The 18088-nt window shown below is 37.7% G+C and overlaps 1 protein-coding gene across 3 annotated transcripts in view; it reads left to right on the top strand.

Moving 5' to 3' along the window:
* Window positions 1-18088, top strand: part of ELP2 (elongator acetyltransferase complex subunit 2) — a 48224-nt gene that overhangs the window by 20336 nt on the left and 9800 nt on the right. For all 3 annotated transcript variants that reach the window (XM_072605271.1, XM_072605273.1, XM_072605272.1), the window contains 8 exons: window positions 363-458; window positions 3025-3125; window positions 3457-3588; window positions 5895-6044; window positions 8115-8303; window positions 8733-8802; window positions 12163-12258; window positions 12356-12413. In XM_072605271.1, coding sequence (XP_072461372.1) covers window positions 363-458; window positions 3025-3125; window positions 3457-3588; window positions 5895-6044; window positions 8115-8303; window positions 8733-8802; window positions 12163-12258; window positions 12356-12413 — 892 coding nt within the window. The remainder of the gene's footprint in view (window positions 1-362; window positions 459-3024; window positions 3126-3456; window positions 3589-5894; window positions 6045-8114; window positions 8304-8732; window positions 8803-12162; window positions 12259-12355; window positions 12414-18088) is intronic.

The raw sequence follows: 18088 nt of genomic DNA, 5'->3' as shown, positions 1-18088 counted from the left end.
GGATAAAAGTAAAAGCATTTAGAATTTTTTGAATTTAATTAAAAGTTGTATATCTTGTTTTTCCTGAGCATTAACACTACTTGCACACCTGAATATTCTGAATATTCTGGTGGTTCTTTGGGGAAGAGCTTGGGCAGCAGTGTGTCACTCAGAGTGCTGGCCTCGGAGTGACAAGACCCAGGCTCTAGTGCTGGCTCTGCAGCAGCATCATCTTGGGCAAGCCATGCACTTTTCTGGATCCCAGTTTTCTCATTTTTAAAATGAATTAATTGGGCCAGATATTTTCTCAGGACCCTCCTTTCTTTGAGATGACATGATTTCTGATTTTAGAAAAAAAGTAATTTCATTGACTTTTGTTGTAGGTGCTGAGGCAACATATGCTGTTACCCTGGAGACAGTGTTAGCTGGTCATGAAAACTGGGTAAATGCTGTTCATTGGCAGCCTTCATTTTATACAGGTAGGAAAGAGATAAATGGAGGTTTACCAGCTATTTAAAGAAGATTATGTATATTTTAGTTACTTTCTTTGAATAATTCCAAATTGCTCTCCAGAATGGTTGCACCATAGTTCTGGCCAACGGTATTATTATTGTGTCTCTTTTTCAACATTTCCTCCAACATTGATGATTACCATCTCTTGGCATATCCACTAATTTTCTAAGTGTGAGGTTACACCTCATGGTTGCATTTTTTTTTAAGGTGAGAAAAGGTATAATTTGGTGGGCAAGATCTCACAATCAATTTCACTCAGAGTTATTGTCTTCCCTTTCCTTCCTCCTTTCTTTTTTATTTGTATCAAGATAGCCTAAACCTCACTGGCCCTTTTGGGGTAGTTTGTAGAGTTACAGTAAAGTTTAACCCTTTTTTTGGTTTGCAGAAATCTAGTTCTCTGCCGTTTCCTTGACTTCTATTACTTTAAAGTATCACCATTGATACTCCTAACAAAATTAATATCTCAGTGGATAGAACTGGATGGATATTTGTTTATGAGTCAAAAACACTGTCTTCATTTGGGAGCCTATTTGTTTCCAAAGAATTAGGTTGGTGTAAAAGTAAGGGAATGTCCTTCATCCAGTAGTATTCATTGGAGTAGTAGGGGCAGAAACTGGGCTGTAGTTAAAAAAGTAATTATGCATCGTGGAAATAACTGCAAGCTTTGGAATCAGGAGACCTAGGTTTGAATCTGTCTTTGACACTTAAATGGAAGGTGACTACTTGTCTGAGCCTCAGTTTGCTCATCTTTACAATGTGAGTAATGCACTGTACACATCACAAGAAGGTGATGAGGAAAGCATTTTGTACATTTTATGGCACTGTGGAAATGTGAGCGGTGGTATTATCAGAGTGGTAGAAGGCATAAAACTTTGGCAGTAATGGTTTTGGATCACCTGCAAAAGTAATGAGCCTATGAAAGGTAGGTACAGCACAGTATCCCAATTTGAAGGGCAACCAATTTAAGCGAAACTTTTTTTCAGGGATATATTTATGAAGGCAACAGGGAAATTGACTAGAGAAGAGAGTAAGGATGTAAAAGGAGGAAAGAATGAATTTAGAAACAGATGTTCTTGGGAGGTGAGAAATAATATTAAGACAAAAAGAAGAGAATTCTTTTTTTTTAATTTTTATTTTGTTCTAAATAAGTTTAAATTTTTTTAAACATCAGCATACTTTTCTCCCACCTTTGCAAAGGAGCATTTTCTCATATATCTTCTTTCCAGCCATTCTTGTTTTTGTGATGTTGGAATATTGACTTTTCCACCCTGTGGTTCCTTCTGTTTACAGTGTTGTGGTCAATGTGTTTATTGTTTTCTTGGTTCTCCTTACCTCACTTTGCCATCAATTCATATGTCTGTCTTTGCTTCTCTGTATTCATCATATTCATCTTTTTTCAATAGCACAATAATACTCCATGACATTCATATACTACAATTTGTTCAGCCATTCCCCAATCAATGGGCATCCACTTTGTTTCCAACTCTTTGGTGTCACACAAAGTGCTATTATAAATATTTTGGTATTTGTGGGAAAATTGTTGTAAAGAGAGACAATTTCTTATGTGATGGCAAGAAATTATGAGAAAGGATAGTCATAGAAACAAGAATATGTAAAGGTGAAAAATAAAATATATAGGTAGATGTCATTGGAGTCATCTTGGAGACTAGACTAGATGTCATTTTTGGAGACACAAGATGTGATGGAATTTTCACATGAGAAAGTGAGAGGAGTGGTATATTAGGGAGAAATAAGCAGCTTTGGCATAGCTACTGTGAGGACTGAGTCAGCAATCTCTGTATGAAGTTTTATCTGTAGACCATAGGCAGGTCTACTTGTTTAGAAGACTGCAGCACAGATACTGGGTCAGAGGCATTTGATTGTGATGATAATCTGGGATGGGCAAAAGGGATGCATTGGAAGGTTAGGGGAATGAAAGTGTCACAGGATGATTAAGATAGTGAAGAAAAGCAATTAAAATGACTCTTGCCAGTGTATAAGGAGTACATAATCAAGGATGTTAAGTGTAACATCTAGAAAATTGGGTTTTTAATTAGACTTTCCTGAACACAGAAAAATTTCAAAAACTGGTGATGTTAAGGTATTATACTCTAGGGCAGTGGTTCCTAATATTTTCAAGTATGAGAACCCTTTATAACCCCAGAGCGGATGTACCATGATAATCCATTGATTGAGAAAATGCAGAATGACAAAAATTGTTAAATTCATTAATGATTTTAAATGAATTTGTATTTTATTTACCACAGTGTCTACATGCATTTGAAATATAATAATACACATATGTGCTAGTGGGTCATAGTATTTATTCAATCTACAAAATGTATGTTTATTTAGTATACAGAGTGTTGCTGCTACTGGACCATATTTGGGGTTCATAGGAAGTCATAGACCCTTTGCAGTGACTCAGCTCACAGGCTGAATTTAAACTTAAAAGATCACCTGATATGACTTTATGGTAAATAGAACTCAAGTGTTATTCTAGAGGTAACAGTGTATTGTATTATTCCTTAGATGATGTGATTCAGCAGCCAGTGAGATTGTTATCTGCCTCAATGGATAAAACTATGATTCTCTGGGCTCCTGATGAAGAGTCTGGAGTATGGCTGGAGCAGGTAAAGACAGATGTTTCATCTCTTCTACTGCCTTGTAACCTCTTTAAGGGGAGGTGTTGTCTCATATTTTCTTTATCTCCTCAGCTATGGCTCACTCACATTACATTTGTATAATAAATGTCTGCTTGGTAGAATTAAATATTTGTTTAGTTAGCAGTAATTATTATTTTTATAAATTAGACTTTTATATTTCTAAGAATGAATTGCCATAGTTGCAACCTTTTCCTTTTAGTAAATATTATGCAAATAATGAATTGACTATAATGTCCTTTTTTTTATTATGAAATATAGGCTATTTATTTACAGTTATTTTCTTTCATTGGTTGCTTAGGTCCGAGTAGGTGAAGTGGGTGGGAACACTCTGGGGTTTTATGACTGCCAGTTTAGTCCAGATGGCTCCATGATCCTAGCCCATGCTTTCCACGGAGCACTGCACCTTTGGAAGCAACATGCGGTTGGATCGGTAAGATGTTTTTCTTTTATTGTTTCTGGTACGGTATTTGGGAGCCTAATAATAGCTGCTTTGAACAGTGGGTTTTTTAAAATTTTGTTTTGTTTTTTAATTTCACTTTTTGAAAACAGAGATCATTTAAAATTGACAATCTCAATTTGATACCTGTAGTTGTATCCCAACAGTTCCTAGTTCTGATACATTGACTTTACCATGGCATCACTGGGGAATGAGGTATTCCACAGAAATGAGTTGTCTAGATACCTGAAACATATTTTTAAATCATGTTTGATAGAAGTGTTTCTAAAAATGTTCTGTTCTCTTCCCTAACTTTTTAAATGGAGTATGTTCATAAGGCAGCTAGGTGGCTCAGTGGGTAGCATACTGGGCCTGGAGTTAGGAAGATTCCAGTTCAAATCTGGTCTCAGACATTTACTAGTTGTGTGACCCTGGGCAAGTCACTTAATCCTGTTTGCCTCAGTTTCTTCATCTGTGAAATGAGCTGGGGAAGGAAATGACAAACCCTTCCAGTACCTTTACAAGAAAACCCCATGGACAGCATTGGCATGTTATGGTGCATGGAGTCATGAAGAGTAAGACACAACTGAACAGCAATGTTCAATGTAATTTAACCTTTTGCTGTTGACTTAAGGCTGTCATGAACATCAGTGACTGTGTAATATATGCTGCACTCAAGGGCTTTTAAGAGATAGAGGGCTATCTGTACCCACTCTAAGTGACCTTAGATTCTTATGCTTTTCCAGTCATCATCATGTCTGCTTTTTTAGAAGCTTTTATTTCTCTTCCTTAAATGTTAGCTGTCATTTCTCATACTCTGGCACCCCTTGTCCTCTGTGAATATTTAATTTTTAATTTGCTTTAGTCAGAAAACTTAAATATGGCCGTGTTTGTTAAAACTGTGTATGAATTACAATTCAATAGATTCTAAATTATAGTAATATTTTTGTGGCTCAGAGGCTTTTAAAAATTATATTCTTTGTATTTTAGATGGTTGAGATTCACTGAAGTCTGACCTCTTAGAAAAAAAGGGCATTCCCTTCTTTCTACATTTTAAGTGCTAACTTCTTTCCTTCAATGCATTCTCCTTTAAACATACGATTAATAGTAGCAGCGAATAAAATATTTAGCTTTTGCATGTGTGTTGGTCTACAAGGTTATCCATGGAAGTGTATATATTAAAGTTTCCTAGTTTTCTCACTATACAATTCCCTTTAATTTTATTCCTAATACTTTTTGAGCCCTTTCTGATCTCTCCTTCAGTTAGTCTTTGAGAAATATTGCAAAAAGATGCACTGTGTGGAAAGATTGAAATAGTAAATGACAAAAGGCAGGATTTACTGAGTACCCTCTTTATGCCTTTAAGGGAAGATGGCATAGTTATGAGAGGAAATTTAAAGTAATGAGACTGCTTTTTAAACAGGCAAGTTAGAACTGATCTATCCAAGCTAGTCCTATTAGGGAAGACTTTGTACTTACTCATATGATGTGTGCTGTTGCTTAACTCAGTTTTGGAAGTCATCTTTTGAAGTTTTCCTTTAGAGTCAATGCACGTGATAAAATCCATTTTGTTACTTTATATTCACGCCTCATTTTAAAATGAAAATTTGTCACTTCACTTGATTCCCAGCCTTATTTAGCATACTTGGAACTGAGCAACTCTGCACTGATTTTTTAGAAAAATCCACCCTCAGTGGATAGATTTTTTTTCCCAAAAGTGCTATTGGCTCTGAAGCAACTCTAGAAAAGGAATTTCAAGAAGGTTTTGGCTACTAGCAACATCTCTAGAGTAAAAATGTTTAACTTTGTAATGTGACTATTTTGAAAGGAAAGGCACAATGCTCATGCAGATATCAAAGCTCTCCCATGTTTGTTAGAAAACTGGTGGCAGTACTTCATAGCCCCATTTCCTATACATGGCTTCCATTCTCTTGGTTCTCCAAATCCCTTTGTGCCCCTCTTACGTTGCATCGCTTCCTTAGTGGTTTTGCTCTTGTTATCAATCACATTCCCTCACTTTTCCTTTTTTTACTTTTGATAATGTGCATTTGAGGGGCATCAGTTTAGAGGAAAGGGTACTGGATTAAGAGTAAGGGGACCTTGTTTCTCTTTTGACTCTGCTTACCTAGTTGTGTCACTTAATTGAACTGAATCTCAATTTATTCATCTGAACAGTGCTTTGCCCAGGAGTTTTGCTAGATTCATATATAAATGAAAGTGCACCCACAACCATAAAGTTCTCTAGAAATGTGAAGTGCTGTCACTTTGTGATGTTATACATCATATACTTTTTTGTACAGAAAGAATGGGTTCCAGGAGTTGTAATTTCTGGGCACTTTAATAGTGTACAGGATCTGAGGTGGGATCCAGAAGGAGAATTTCTCGTGACTGTGAGTGCTGACCAGACAACTCGCCTCTTTGCTCCATGGAGGAGAAAAAATAATTCACAGGTAAATTTTTTTCTAAATTTTGCATGTTAAATAATGTCAGTAGAGTCGTGGAGGAGATTAAAAGGTTGACTTATCTTGTGTATGGGTGAGAAATAACGCCTTCCTCAAATGGAAGCAAATCAGCTTTAAAATTTTGTTTTGTATCTATATATACTCCCACCTACCCACATGTGTATATACATAGAAAATGTATGAAAAATGTAAATTTAAAGATTGCTTCTATATTTGATTACCTTGCCCTGTGCCACTGAAGGCCTGTATTCCTCTTTTGTAATTGTAACTTATTTCCAACCTTGAGTCATTTGTGACACTTCATCTCTTACCGTGACTCAGTCTCTTTTTATCATCTCTGGGAAGCTCTGCTTCTCAGGTCACTTTCTTCCAGACCTGTATTAATCTTTGGGATTTTGTAGAATAGTTACAGACCAGATCTGGAGGGCAGTACCTGTGTGCTCTCAGTATTTTGGGGCACATCTAAGCATTGATCTGTGAAATGTCCTAGTATCAGACCTAATTCATGTCCCCATCTGAGACACTGACACTTTGGCCTACAATGAGGAACTGAATCCACTGAGAGCAGAATTTTTTTCATGAAAAATGGACATGAACATGAAAAATTTTATCAGCATCAGACTTTGGCATTCTGCATTCGGCCTCTGTCCCATCACCTTTCTATGGGTTGACTCTGACAACAGACTGCCATAGTTCTCTCTGTGGACCTGGTTGTTTCTTCTGTATTAAGAAGTATTATGAGTGATAGTGGTGACAGTTTTCATAATTCCGCTTCAAGCCCTAGCCCCACAAAGGGAGACAACCTTTGTAAGTTAGACAATTTAATTTTTGGTAGGGTGGATGAGGTATTATCTCTGTGGTCATCAGTTTGGGAATACTTATAAATAACTTGCTGATGGGCAAATATTAATTACCTAAAAGTATCAGGTTATTTATACAAATTGTGAGGATTCAGAAGAGTATACATTAATAGTTGCTAGTTTAGATGGCATCTAGAAGTGAGAGATTATATAAAAATTTGTGTGTTTCCCATAGGGTCATGTCGGACCTTTTGTACCACATGCAGTTTTTTTGCCTGGACTATATATACTGATTACTTTTCCCATAGGGCTTCCGTTTGGCAGATGATATCTTAATATTCTAGATAAATGCTTTCCCTCTCTCTTACTGAAACAAGTTTCTTTGGAATGTCAACACTGAGAAATAAATCTTGAGGACTTCATAAGTGAAGCCATTGTGAAGGATTATCAATAAATGTTCACTGAGTTACCACTATGCATGTCCTATTTATCCATCTGCCTTATTAGTCAAGATGAATGGGAATGAGATCAGTAATATTAGCATATTCCCCCAAACTCCCAAACACCAGCAAATAAATAAGTTGTTTTAAAAACAACTTTAAAGGTAGAGAGGGTACCTCACTGAAGTAAGAGTATTAGCTGTATTCTTAGACTTAACACATTTGTCTATGCAATTAAATATCCTTTTCTGTAGGAATCTGAATAATGAATTCTAAATCAGTATCATGTGGTTCAGGAAGTTGGTAAGTCAAGTCAAAAAGCATTTATTAAATATCTGCTCTTCCAGGCATTGTGCCAAGTGCTGTAGATGCAAAGGAAAGTAAAGAACAGTGCTCATCTTCAGTGAGCTCACAGGCTGTTGGAACAACATGGAAACAGCCATGTACAAACAAGATATACACAGGAATAAATGAAGATAATCACAGAGTTCTGACACTCACATTAAAAGGGACCAGGAAGGGCTTCTTGTAAAAGGTGGGAAACATCTCCCATGGGGGAGAGTGGCACCTGTTGATCATGTGAATGTTTAGCACTGTCAGCTTCAAAGTTCTCTCTCTATTTTTTTACACCTCACTCAGGTTTTCTCCTACTACTTCAGCTTTGTAGTAATATGTTCCTTTAGCCTTTGTGGGCGAAATCCAAGAATATAAATATCAAATGGAATGATTTGTTTCCGTCGAGCCTGAAATATTCTGTTTGTTCAAATACAATTTAGTAGATTAAAATCGTGTTGGATTGCTTTTTATCTTGTGACTAGATGACCTGGCATGAAATTGCAAGGCCTCAGATACATGGATTTGACATGAAGTGTCTAGCCATGATTGGTCGGTTTCAGTTTGTATCTGGAGCAGATGAAAAAGTGCTTCGAGTCTTCTCAGCTCCAAGGAACTTTGTGGAGAATTTCTGTAACATCACCGGGCACACAGTGAAGAAACTACTTTTTGGTGTAAGTATAAATCATTTTTAATTAAATGAAGTATCTTAGTTTTAAACTTGATCTTTCCAGCCTAAAGAAATGCTCTACCCTATTTCCTTATCTTTCAAGTGATACATACTATTTATAAATTGTAAGAAAAATAAAATCAACTTCTGTACTACTGACTTGCCATAAGTGATTGTGGGCTTGCTAGCTCATAGGTATATGTGTTTTAAGAATAAGAATGTTTTTGTCTACAAAGAAAGTAGAAGGATTCTAAAGCAGCATTTAACTTTCAGAGGAGAGAGTAGGGGGTTAGTGACTCAACAGGACCTATGCTGAATGGTCAGCAAAGTCTCACCCTTTTTTAAATGCTAGTTTATTGTCTTCACCTCTTAGTAATATATGTTTCTTAAAATTTAGGTAACTCAACTTTTTTTTTTTTTTTTTTTTTTTAAGCAAAATAGTGACCTTCCAGAAGGTGCTACAGTGCCTGCTTTGGGACTCTCCAACAAAGCTGTTTTTCAGGGTAAGTACCTTTAATCACTGAAGCTGCAGTTGCTAACTAACATTTATCTCTGTAACTGCCTATAAGCTTGTCTGTTTAATGTCTGGTGAGTTTCCTGACTATTAAGGTTATAGATTCATTCTCACAATCAAGTATACTATTTTTGAAGTGCCCATCCATACGTCCCACTGAGGGAGATAAAGAATAAGGTAAATTTAAAAATCTTAGTTAAGGGCCAACTACATTCTGAATAAATCAGTTCAGTTAAAAATATTTGTTATGTAGAAGGCATCATGTTAGGCTCTAGGAAATAACTTATGTAGTAGTGAATTTGTATAAAAACACAATTTCAATTTGATATCTGGTTTAATTAGTGGAAAGGCTGGATGGTATAGTGGAAAGAGCTGTAGGCTTGGAGTCATAAGGGCCATGTTTGAATCACAGCTTTGGTGCTGTGTGACTATGGGCAAGGTTAACTTATAGGAACCTCAGATCCTCATCTATGAAATTGGGATAGTAGTGCTTCTATTCCCTGGCTTATAGGCTTGGTATAAAGTGCTTTATAAATAAAAAAATGCTGTAGAACAGGAACATGAGCTATCTTTTTTTTTTAAATAAATTTTTATTGATAGCTGTTGTTTTTGTATCATCTGTATCCCTCTCATATAACAATAGGAACTGTCCCATATAACACAACTTTTTTTAAAAAATTAAAAAGAAGTGAAAAAAAAGTCAGCAAAATTAAAATACTGAAAAAAATCTGACAGTATGTGCAGCGTTCTACACCTGTGGACCCTCTACCTCTGCAAAGGTGTTTCTTGCAGAAGGTGCCTTCTCAGTATCTCTTCTTTGGGTCCAAGCTTGTGCTCCATAATTTCCAGCATTCCATTTTTTTTGTTTTGTGATGGTTGTCTTTCTGCTTTACATAGTTGTAGTCCCTGTGTATACATGCTGTTTTCTTGGCTTTGCTTCCTTCAGTCTTCATCAGTTCATGGAGTTCATTCTATGCACCTCTGTAGTCATCATATTCATTGTTTCTTACAAAACAGTAATATTCCATTCAATGATTCCAGTACTTTGCTACCACAAAAGAGTCTTTGGGTGTATATGGGGGACATTCTGTTCTTTTTGTCTGTGACCTTTTGAGGTGTATGCCTGCCAGTGAAATCTCTGGGTCAAAAGATATGGATGTTTTATCCACTTTATTTGGATAATTTCAGATTTAAGCTATATACTTTTACTATTTATTTAGGATATATACTTTATACACTTCTAAAAAGAATTTGAGGCAACTTAAAAACTTGAAATTTTAAAATTCATTTTTAAAGGCATTGATGACATGTAAATTATCAGATGTCATTTCCTACATGAATATGTGAGAGGCCCCATGTCCTTTTTTGGATAGAGTGCTTGCCATTCTCTAGCTGTATGACCATGGGTAATTCCTTTAACCTTACTGAACCATGGGCCGTTAGTCTCCTCAGACTTAATTAAGAGATAGATAGGTTGAAGTCTATTTTGGTAGAAGTTCCTGCATTGACAAAATTACTTCCATGACAACAGAAATTCTTGTTTGAACTAATTGATTTAGTTTTCTTGAAAGAGTTAATCTTCTTAAGGCAGTTTTGGAAAAGGAAAATTCACTTTTGTCACAGATGAAGTATGTTGTATATTAAGATTGTTTTTTTCTTAGTTGCGAAAACTCCATCTGTAGAAACATAATGGAATCTGTTATCATAATTTGATACTATTGGCAATGTAAAATCAGTTAAAAATTCTCCCAAAAGTTAGGAGACAGAATTATTTTTCTAAGCTGTTTGCCTTTATGCAGACAAAGGTAATAATTAATAATAAAGCAAAGTTAATAGTCTTATGCCTGTAGCTTTACCTTCTGCAGAACAGGTCATTGGTTCAATAGTAGCTCCTGCTGACCTGAGACACTATAAGGATTATAGAGCTTTGGTGCACAGCTCTCTGTTTGACCTGAGATCTCTTTGAACAAAGGCTTTCTTACTTCTTTATGATCTTACACACTACAACTTGTTTTCATAATGCATTCCTTCACAATTTTACAATATTACCTCTTAGTAGCAGTTGTTCAGAATTTGTCTCTATTTCTCCTTTATTTAGTTTTGTATTTCTAAATATATCTTTTTCTCACTTAGTTCTCCAATTTCCCAGCTTTATTTTTTAATTATTAATTTATTTATTTTTAATTTTCAGCATTCACTTCCATAAGTTTTAAATTTTCTCCCCCTCCCTCTCCCCTCTCTCTTTAACACTGTATGCAATCTGATATAGACTCTACACATACATTCCTATTAAACACATTTTCACATTAGTCAAGTTGCATAGAAGAATTAGAACAAATGGGAGAAACCACGAGAAAGAAAACAAAACACAAAAGAAAATAGTCTGCTTTGCTCTGCATTTGTACTCCATAGGTCTTTCTCTGAATGTGAATGGTATTTTCTGGCATGAGTCCTTTGAATTTTTTAGGTCTTTGCATTGCTGAGAAGGGCTAAGTCTATCAAAATCAGTCATTGAACACTGGCTGTTACTGTGTACAGCGTTCTCTTGTTTCTGCTCAATTCGCTCAGCATCGGTTCATATAAGTCTTTCCAGGTTTTTCTGAAGTCCACCTGTTCATCCATTACATTCATATACCACAACTTGTTCAACCATTCCCCAGTTGATGGGAGTCTCCCAGCTTTGTTCCAGGTGGCACAACAACATCCCCTCTTAATGCAGCTATATTCTCTACAACTTCTTTGTGACTTGTGACTTTTATATGGAAAGAATTTTGATAAAGACTTGAAAAAAAAGGGTAGTAATTCTTATTTTGATGTGTACTTTTGATTTCATGGGTGTAGGGATTTCCTGGTAAGGAAGTTTCCTCTTCTAGTGCAGATGAGAGTTCTGCAGTTTAGTTGTTTTTTTTTAAAATATATTTTCATTTGTTTTGTTAACTATTTCCCAATTATTTGTAAAGCCATTTTTGAAAATTTTGGTTCCACATTCTTTCCTCGTGCCTTGAGAAGGCAATCATTTTGATAGCACTTATACGTGTGAAGTAGTGCAGTTTAATTTTAACAGTTGCTCAAGGTACTGAGAGGTGAGCAAAGTAAATTGTCCAGGCTGACAGAGATTGTGTGTGTCCGAGGCAGGACCTGAACCAGCTCTTCTGACTCTGAGACCAGCTCTCTATTCACTGTGCCATGCTGCCTTTAAATAACAGTAACAGCTGCCATTCACATAAAGTTTGCATGGAGCTTCACTGCATGCATTATCTCATTTGATTTTGAAAAATTTGAGGAGGGAAAATGAAAAAGGGATAGGTCAGTGCATTTGACTATCTTTGTGTTTATTTCCTTAAAATAGGAGACATAACTTCTCAGTCAGCTGAGGAAGAGGAAAGATTTGTTGGTGTTGGTCGTCAGTACCAGGACATTTGCTTTCAGTCCTTCAATCTTGTTGGTAAGAAATGGAAGAATATTCTTAATGGTTGTGATAGTGAAACTGACTTTGTAAAGATCAAGCAAAAACTTAATGCAGAATGTCTTTTTTTTCATAGAGCCCCCTACTGAGGACCATCTTTTACAAAACACTCTCTGGCCTGAGGTTCAAAAACTGTAAGTTGTATTAGTTTAGGTGCACATCAGCGCTTTGATTGGATGACCTCATTTTAATCTTTATATTCAGTTGCACACACTATTATTAAAGACCTTTCATGTTCTTTGTCCCACATACTCTGGAGCCCCTCTTTGCCTCTCAAATAGGATATGTGAGAATAAAACACCTCAGACAATGCTGTTCACCATCTACATGGTGGTGAACTACTGAAACTTAAAAGTATATGACTTGCAAAATTTATGTGGACCAGGAGATAGTAATTCTTTTCCCCAGCATAATGAAGTTTAGAGGTAGGCAGTATTTGATTTAAGGTATTTTCTGTGAAGATCTGTGTTTCATTACTGTGGGTACTGCCTTTGCCCTCACAAATCATAACCACTGTGCCTAAGCTCATAGTTTTTCACTGAGGCTAGACATGATGTTCACTTGGTGACCAGCCTTCTGATGACTCATTTCTGATTCTAGTCCTGCTTTTATATGGCAGACAGTATATCTCCCCACCTGCACACAAAGCCTTCTTAGCTTGATGGGAACTTTTGAGAGCTTGTTCTGTCCTGACTTTTCCTTTAAGAGCCCATGGTTGCCTCCATACCATGATGTGAAAGGCCTTAGGCTAATTTATATTTGTTGTTGTATCTCAGGGAAGGAGGTTGTCTGGAGGATGCAAAGATCCTTTAAGAGAGAGTGTCTGGAGACTTTAAATCATTAGGTATCAAATACTTCTTTGGAGTAAGGGTATCAAAGGGGCAGAAATGTAATTTGGTTATAGATCTGTTATTGGGCCTGTGCTGTTTTATAGGCTTAGTTGCCTGAGGAATAAGAGCTCTCCAGATAGACTGCTGACCTTGGAATTTGGAGTTGTGAAAAAAGGCAGGAGCTTATGGAGAATTTGGGTTCAAAAAGAGTTGAAAATCCAGTATAAAGTGATTGAGTGAGGAAACTTTTATAGACAGAGTCCAGGGGACCTTGGTCAGATGGCAGTTTTAACTTGAAGCTGTGTTAGTGTACCTAGGGTACAGACTGGAAAGGATTGTACTTCTCCAGGGACTTAATGACAGAGAGCATCACCTGAGATTGATGGTGAAGTGTTAAGAAAGGAGAGTAATTCCAAGGATAAAGGCCAGAGGACCAAGCCAGGGACTGAAAGGGGAGTGAAAAGACTATTAGTGTTTTAAACTTTCATTAATCTGATTGAGTGAAATCATGTGCCTCTAACTGATCTAAGTTTTCTCTCTCTCTTTCTTTGTCTCACTTTGTCACTGACTCTGTCTCTCACAGATACATTTATTCATTTATATATTCATTGATTTAGTTTTTTATGTCTTTATATTTATGAGGTTCCTTCCACTTTTCCAAAGATCTTTGATTTCACTATGTTTGTATGTTTCCTTCACCAATGAAGATCACAAACCTTCATTGACTTAGTAGAGTTTTTGAGAATTGCTTTGGCCAAAATTTCATCACCCTGTCGCCAGTCTAGTGATGAGTCTCTATGAACTTAGCTAGGCTAGAACTCAAATAAAAGACATATAGTCCATCACTGGGCCTATATTCGATGTCGTTCCACCACGGCAGGATCTCTCAGAGCTTGGGCTTGATTGGCATTGCCTTGGAGAATGGAGCAGCCCTTCCATTTTGCAGAGACCTTAGAGGGGGACTTCAGTGGAGCTACTCTCTCACCATATCATTGCAGCTGCTGTGTGTTGTTACAGTAGAAGCAGTGCTTGAGGAATACCACTGGAGAGTAGAAAGGTGGAAAAAGCTGTGAGTCATAGGATCATAGATTTAAAACCTTAGAAGAGACCTTAGAAACTCTGGAGTCCAACTTTCTCATATTACAGACGAAGAAACTAAGACCAAAAAGGTTAAGTGACATGCTCAGTATTAGACAGTAAGTGGTGGATATGAGTTTGAACCCAAGTCTTTCTGAGTCTAAATCCATTGCCCTATTTATTGCATCAGGCTGCCTGTCAATCTCCAGGAGAAATCTTCTGTCTCCTACCTCCTCCTTTAAGAAGAGAAGGTTATTAGGCTGCCTGTAGGTACCCTATATTCAATTAAATTCAACTTTATTAAATACCTGTTCTTTGCAAAATATTGTGCATGTTAAGCAGTGGGAACATAAAGGCAAAAATGAAGAACAATATCTGTCCTTGAGAAACTCTCCTCCTGGGAGAAACAAGAAAACACAAGTAAATGCAGGATAATTGGAAGAGAGGGAGAACACTAACCCTTAGGGTTGTTGGGAAAGGCTTCCTGAAGGAGGGGCTGAGGCTTGAAAGAAGCTGGGAATTCTGGGATTCAGAGGGGAGGAGGGAAAGCCTTCCAGGCTTAGGGCAATGGTGCAGAGGCATAGAGCCAGGAGATAGAAGGATGAGCTCATCAAACTACCAAGTTAGGCCATTTTGGCTTTAGTGTCAAGTGAATGGGGAATGAGTCTGAGGAGGTAGGTCAGTGCTTTTGGATCTTTATTTTGGCAGCTGTGTGAAAGTGTGGATTGGAGAGGGGAGAGACCAGAAGTAGGAAGACCAGTGAGTAAGTTGTTGTAGTGGTCCTAGTGAGAGGTGATGAGTCTGTGTGAGACAAAGTAAAGGGATTAGAGAGATGTTATGAAGATAGAAATGATAGGAGTTGGCAACTGATTGAATATCGGGAGAAAAGAATTAAGGATGAATCCAGCATTGCAAAACTAGCACAACTGGAAGAATGGTGGTGCCTCTAGCAAAAAAAGTTTGGAGAAAGTATTCCCAAATTACAACAATCAGCACATTTTTTTCTTTAGTACAAATTATCTGATGTGCTCTAAGCTGTGAGTTCTGTTAGAAATCTTTTCCACATGTGTTAAGTATTTGGAGCTTCTTTCCATTGTGAATTATATGATGGAAATCAAAGGATAAACTGTCTTTGAAGGTCTTCCCACATTCATTACACTCAGAAGGATTCTCTCTAATATTAATTATCGGATGTTGAGTAAGAATTAAATTCTGGGGGAAGGCCTTCCCACATTCATTATGTCATTACACTATTTTATCATAGGGTATAATTCTTTGGTTAGAAAATGATTTATCAAAGGAATCTTTTTAATTAGCACCTCCCCAGGGCACTAAATTACAAAAAAAGATCTGTGTGCAGCTTCTCAGCAACACATCCCATCTTTTTTTTTATGGGATAACCTCAGCATTTATTAACTGGGCATCTGCATTTTAGTGATATAAAGCCCATACTTGTCATAGTACCTTTAATATCAGTATTTGTACCAGATTCAGTAACACAGCAAGTTTCAGTATTTAAATATTCAGTAAATCAGCAAATGCAGAAATCTGCAGAAATCATTTCAAAAGCAACAGGTTTATGTGGGAAACACCAGAAAAAACAATGACTATATGATTATAGCTCAAAACAAAGAGAAAATATCCTGCCAGTTTTTCTCTAGTGGATCCTAAAAGCAAGGGTATCCAGGAGTAACTAGGGTATCTCCCTTGAGGGTCCCCCAAAATACAAAGGGCCAAATTTTATTCCATTTGAGCCCTCCCATCTAGCATGACTCTAAACTCCCTTTTCCAGAACAAGGCCAGCTCCCCTTCAGGAATCTAGGGACACTCCTGAGCAGTAGGGCTGTCTTTCTCCACTACCATTGGCTCCAGCTCCGCACCTTCAAGGTCTTTATTCTTTCTGCTTATTAGTTGCCACTGATTGGGATTGTAGTTGCATTTAGCTTTTTATGGAAGTATTTACTGCAATAACAGAAATTACAAACATTTTCCCCCAACACCTGAGGTCACACTCTCCCACTTTCATCCATGGGGAGAGTGAGCTCATGCTTAACATAATTTCTACTAGGCATAGCCAAAGATGAAGGAGTCAGAATCTCTTTTTACTGCTGTCCTGGGTCAAACAGGTCTCTCTGGTCTTCAGTTTTCATAGTCTAGCTTTTTGTATTTGTTGGCATGGACTCCAGCTTCCTGCCTTCTGATGACCTACTCTTTTGGCCTTTCAAAGCTTCCAAGGTCATAGCTGTCTTCAGTCTCCTTTACTTAAAAGTAGGAAAGAATGGACACAGTAGAGACAGAAGCAACAGCAAGTCAAGACCAAGACATGCCATCTTTGGTGAGATTGATTCGGTGACCCTTATATTGTCCAGTTAGCCCAGAGGGATAGGCAGTGATGCGAATCAGTTCCACATGGACTTCTTACCACCCCTAACCACATGGTGTACCCATCACCCCTCCCTGCCTTCTGTTAAATATGTGTTGTGACATAGGCAACTGGGCAGGGTGGTACAGCAAGATCAGGGCAAATCCATCATTATAAAGGAGATGTTCTGTTGGTGGTGAACTAGTTACAGCATCTTCATACATGAAAGAAAGCATTATGATTATAACACTCGTATTAACTCCTGCCATCTGGGAGATAACTTATCCCTTTGAGTAAGAGGAAAACCATGGTTTAAAATCCTCCTTCATAGCAATAAAGCTACCTTCACTATGAATGTTTTGTAAAAAAATAACTCAGTGAATTAGGAGGAGGATGGGCTGACAACAGTAAGAAGTAATAGGGGCAGCCAGGAAAGACCCCACCTACAGCAATCATAGCAGCTGTAAAAGCTCAGGCCTGTTTAATATGGTTACAACCAGTGTTACATGCTCAGTAGGCCCTTAGGACATCATTGTATTTCAGCACGTATGCCAATGGATGCTCATGACTGCCCTGAGTCATCTAGAAAAAGTTACCTAAGACAGCATGGAGGTGTATGGGAAGACAGGAGAGAAGCAGATAAAAGAGGAAGAAGAAGACCCGATCCCACAGACTGCTAGTCTCCAAATTCTCACAGCTGAAATCTTTACTGAGACACCCAGTATCTACATGAAGCATGCTTCTCTCAGAGACCTCAGGGTGCTGTTAATGTGGGTACTGTTGCTCCAGTAAGGATTGTAGCTTTCTCATCCTGCCCATGTCCTCCTGTAAATCCTCTGTAAAGGGGAGGGGTCCCAGCCTCAGTGGAACTGTACATGCAGTTACTCACAATTCATATAGAAATACCCACTGAGGGGATGTGTATGCATACCATGTATGATAATGATATTATAATGAACTTCTCTACGTCATAAATTCACCTAAAGGATAGCTTTTGCTATTACCATGCAGGTGCCTTCTTAGGGAAAGTCCTGTCTATTGTTTTGGGGTCTACATCCTGCTCGGGCATCCTGGTGGTGCTGCTTTCTGATGGACTGGCTGCTGTGCCCCTGTCTGTAATTAGATGGATGTGGTTATGATTGAGTATATGGACACACCTGTTTTCTGTGGGAAATACGAGGAAATGATCTGGGGGCAGTGGCTAGCTAGAGGCAGTGACTGGGATCTCATCACATGGGCACGCCTGCTGTTTCTGTGAGAAACAGGAGTTTATGGACACACCTATTCTAAAGAGCAGTGAGGCATATATGAGAAAGTTAGGATATTGAGTTGGGATGGGGTGCAGAGACAGGGGCTAGGTAGGGGAAATGGCTGTATTGAGAATGGGGTCCTGTGGTGTGGGTAAAGTCAGATTGGGGTTAAATTAGGACATGTCTGCTGTTCAGTGAGGCTCATAAGGACATTAGAATTTGGGTCTGGGAGTAGCTTTATTAGGATTTCATCAGTGTCAGAGAAAGAATAGGTTTAGTTATAGGGACGA

This window comes from Notamacropus eugenii, chromosome 4 (assembly GCF_028372415.1).
Source record: "Notamacropus eugenii isolate mMacEug1 chromosome 4, mMacEug1.pri_v2, whole genome shotgun sequence".
Classification (NCBI taxonomy): Eukaryota; Metazoa; Chordata; class Mammalia; order Diprotodontia; family Macropodidae; genus Notamacropus; species Notamacropus eugenii.
Note: the sequence above shows the minus strand (reverse complement) of the source record. Positions and strands in the feature narration are given on the sequence as shown.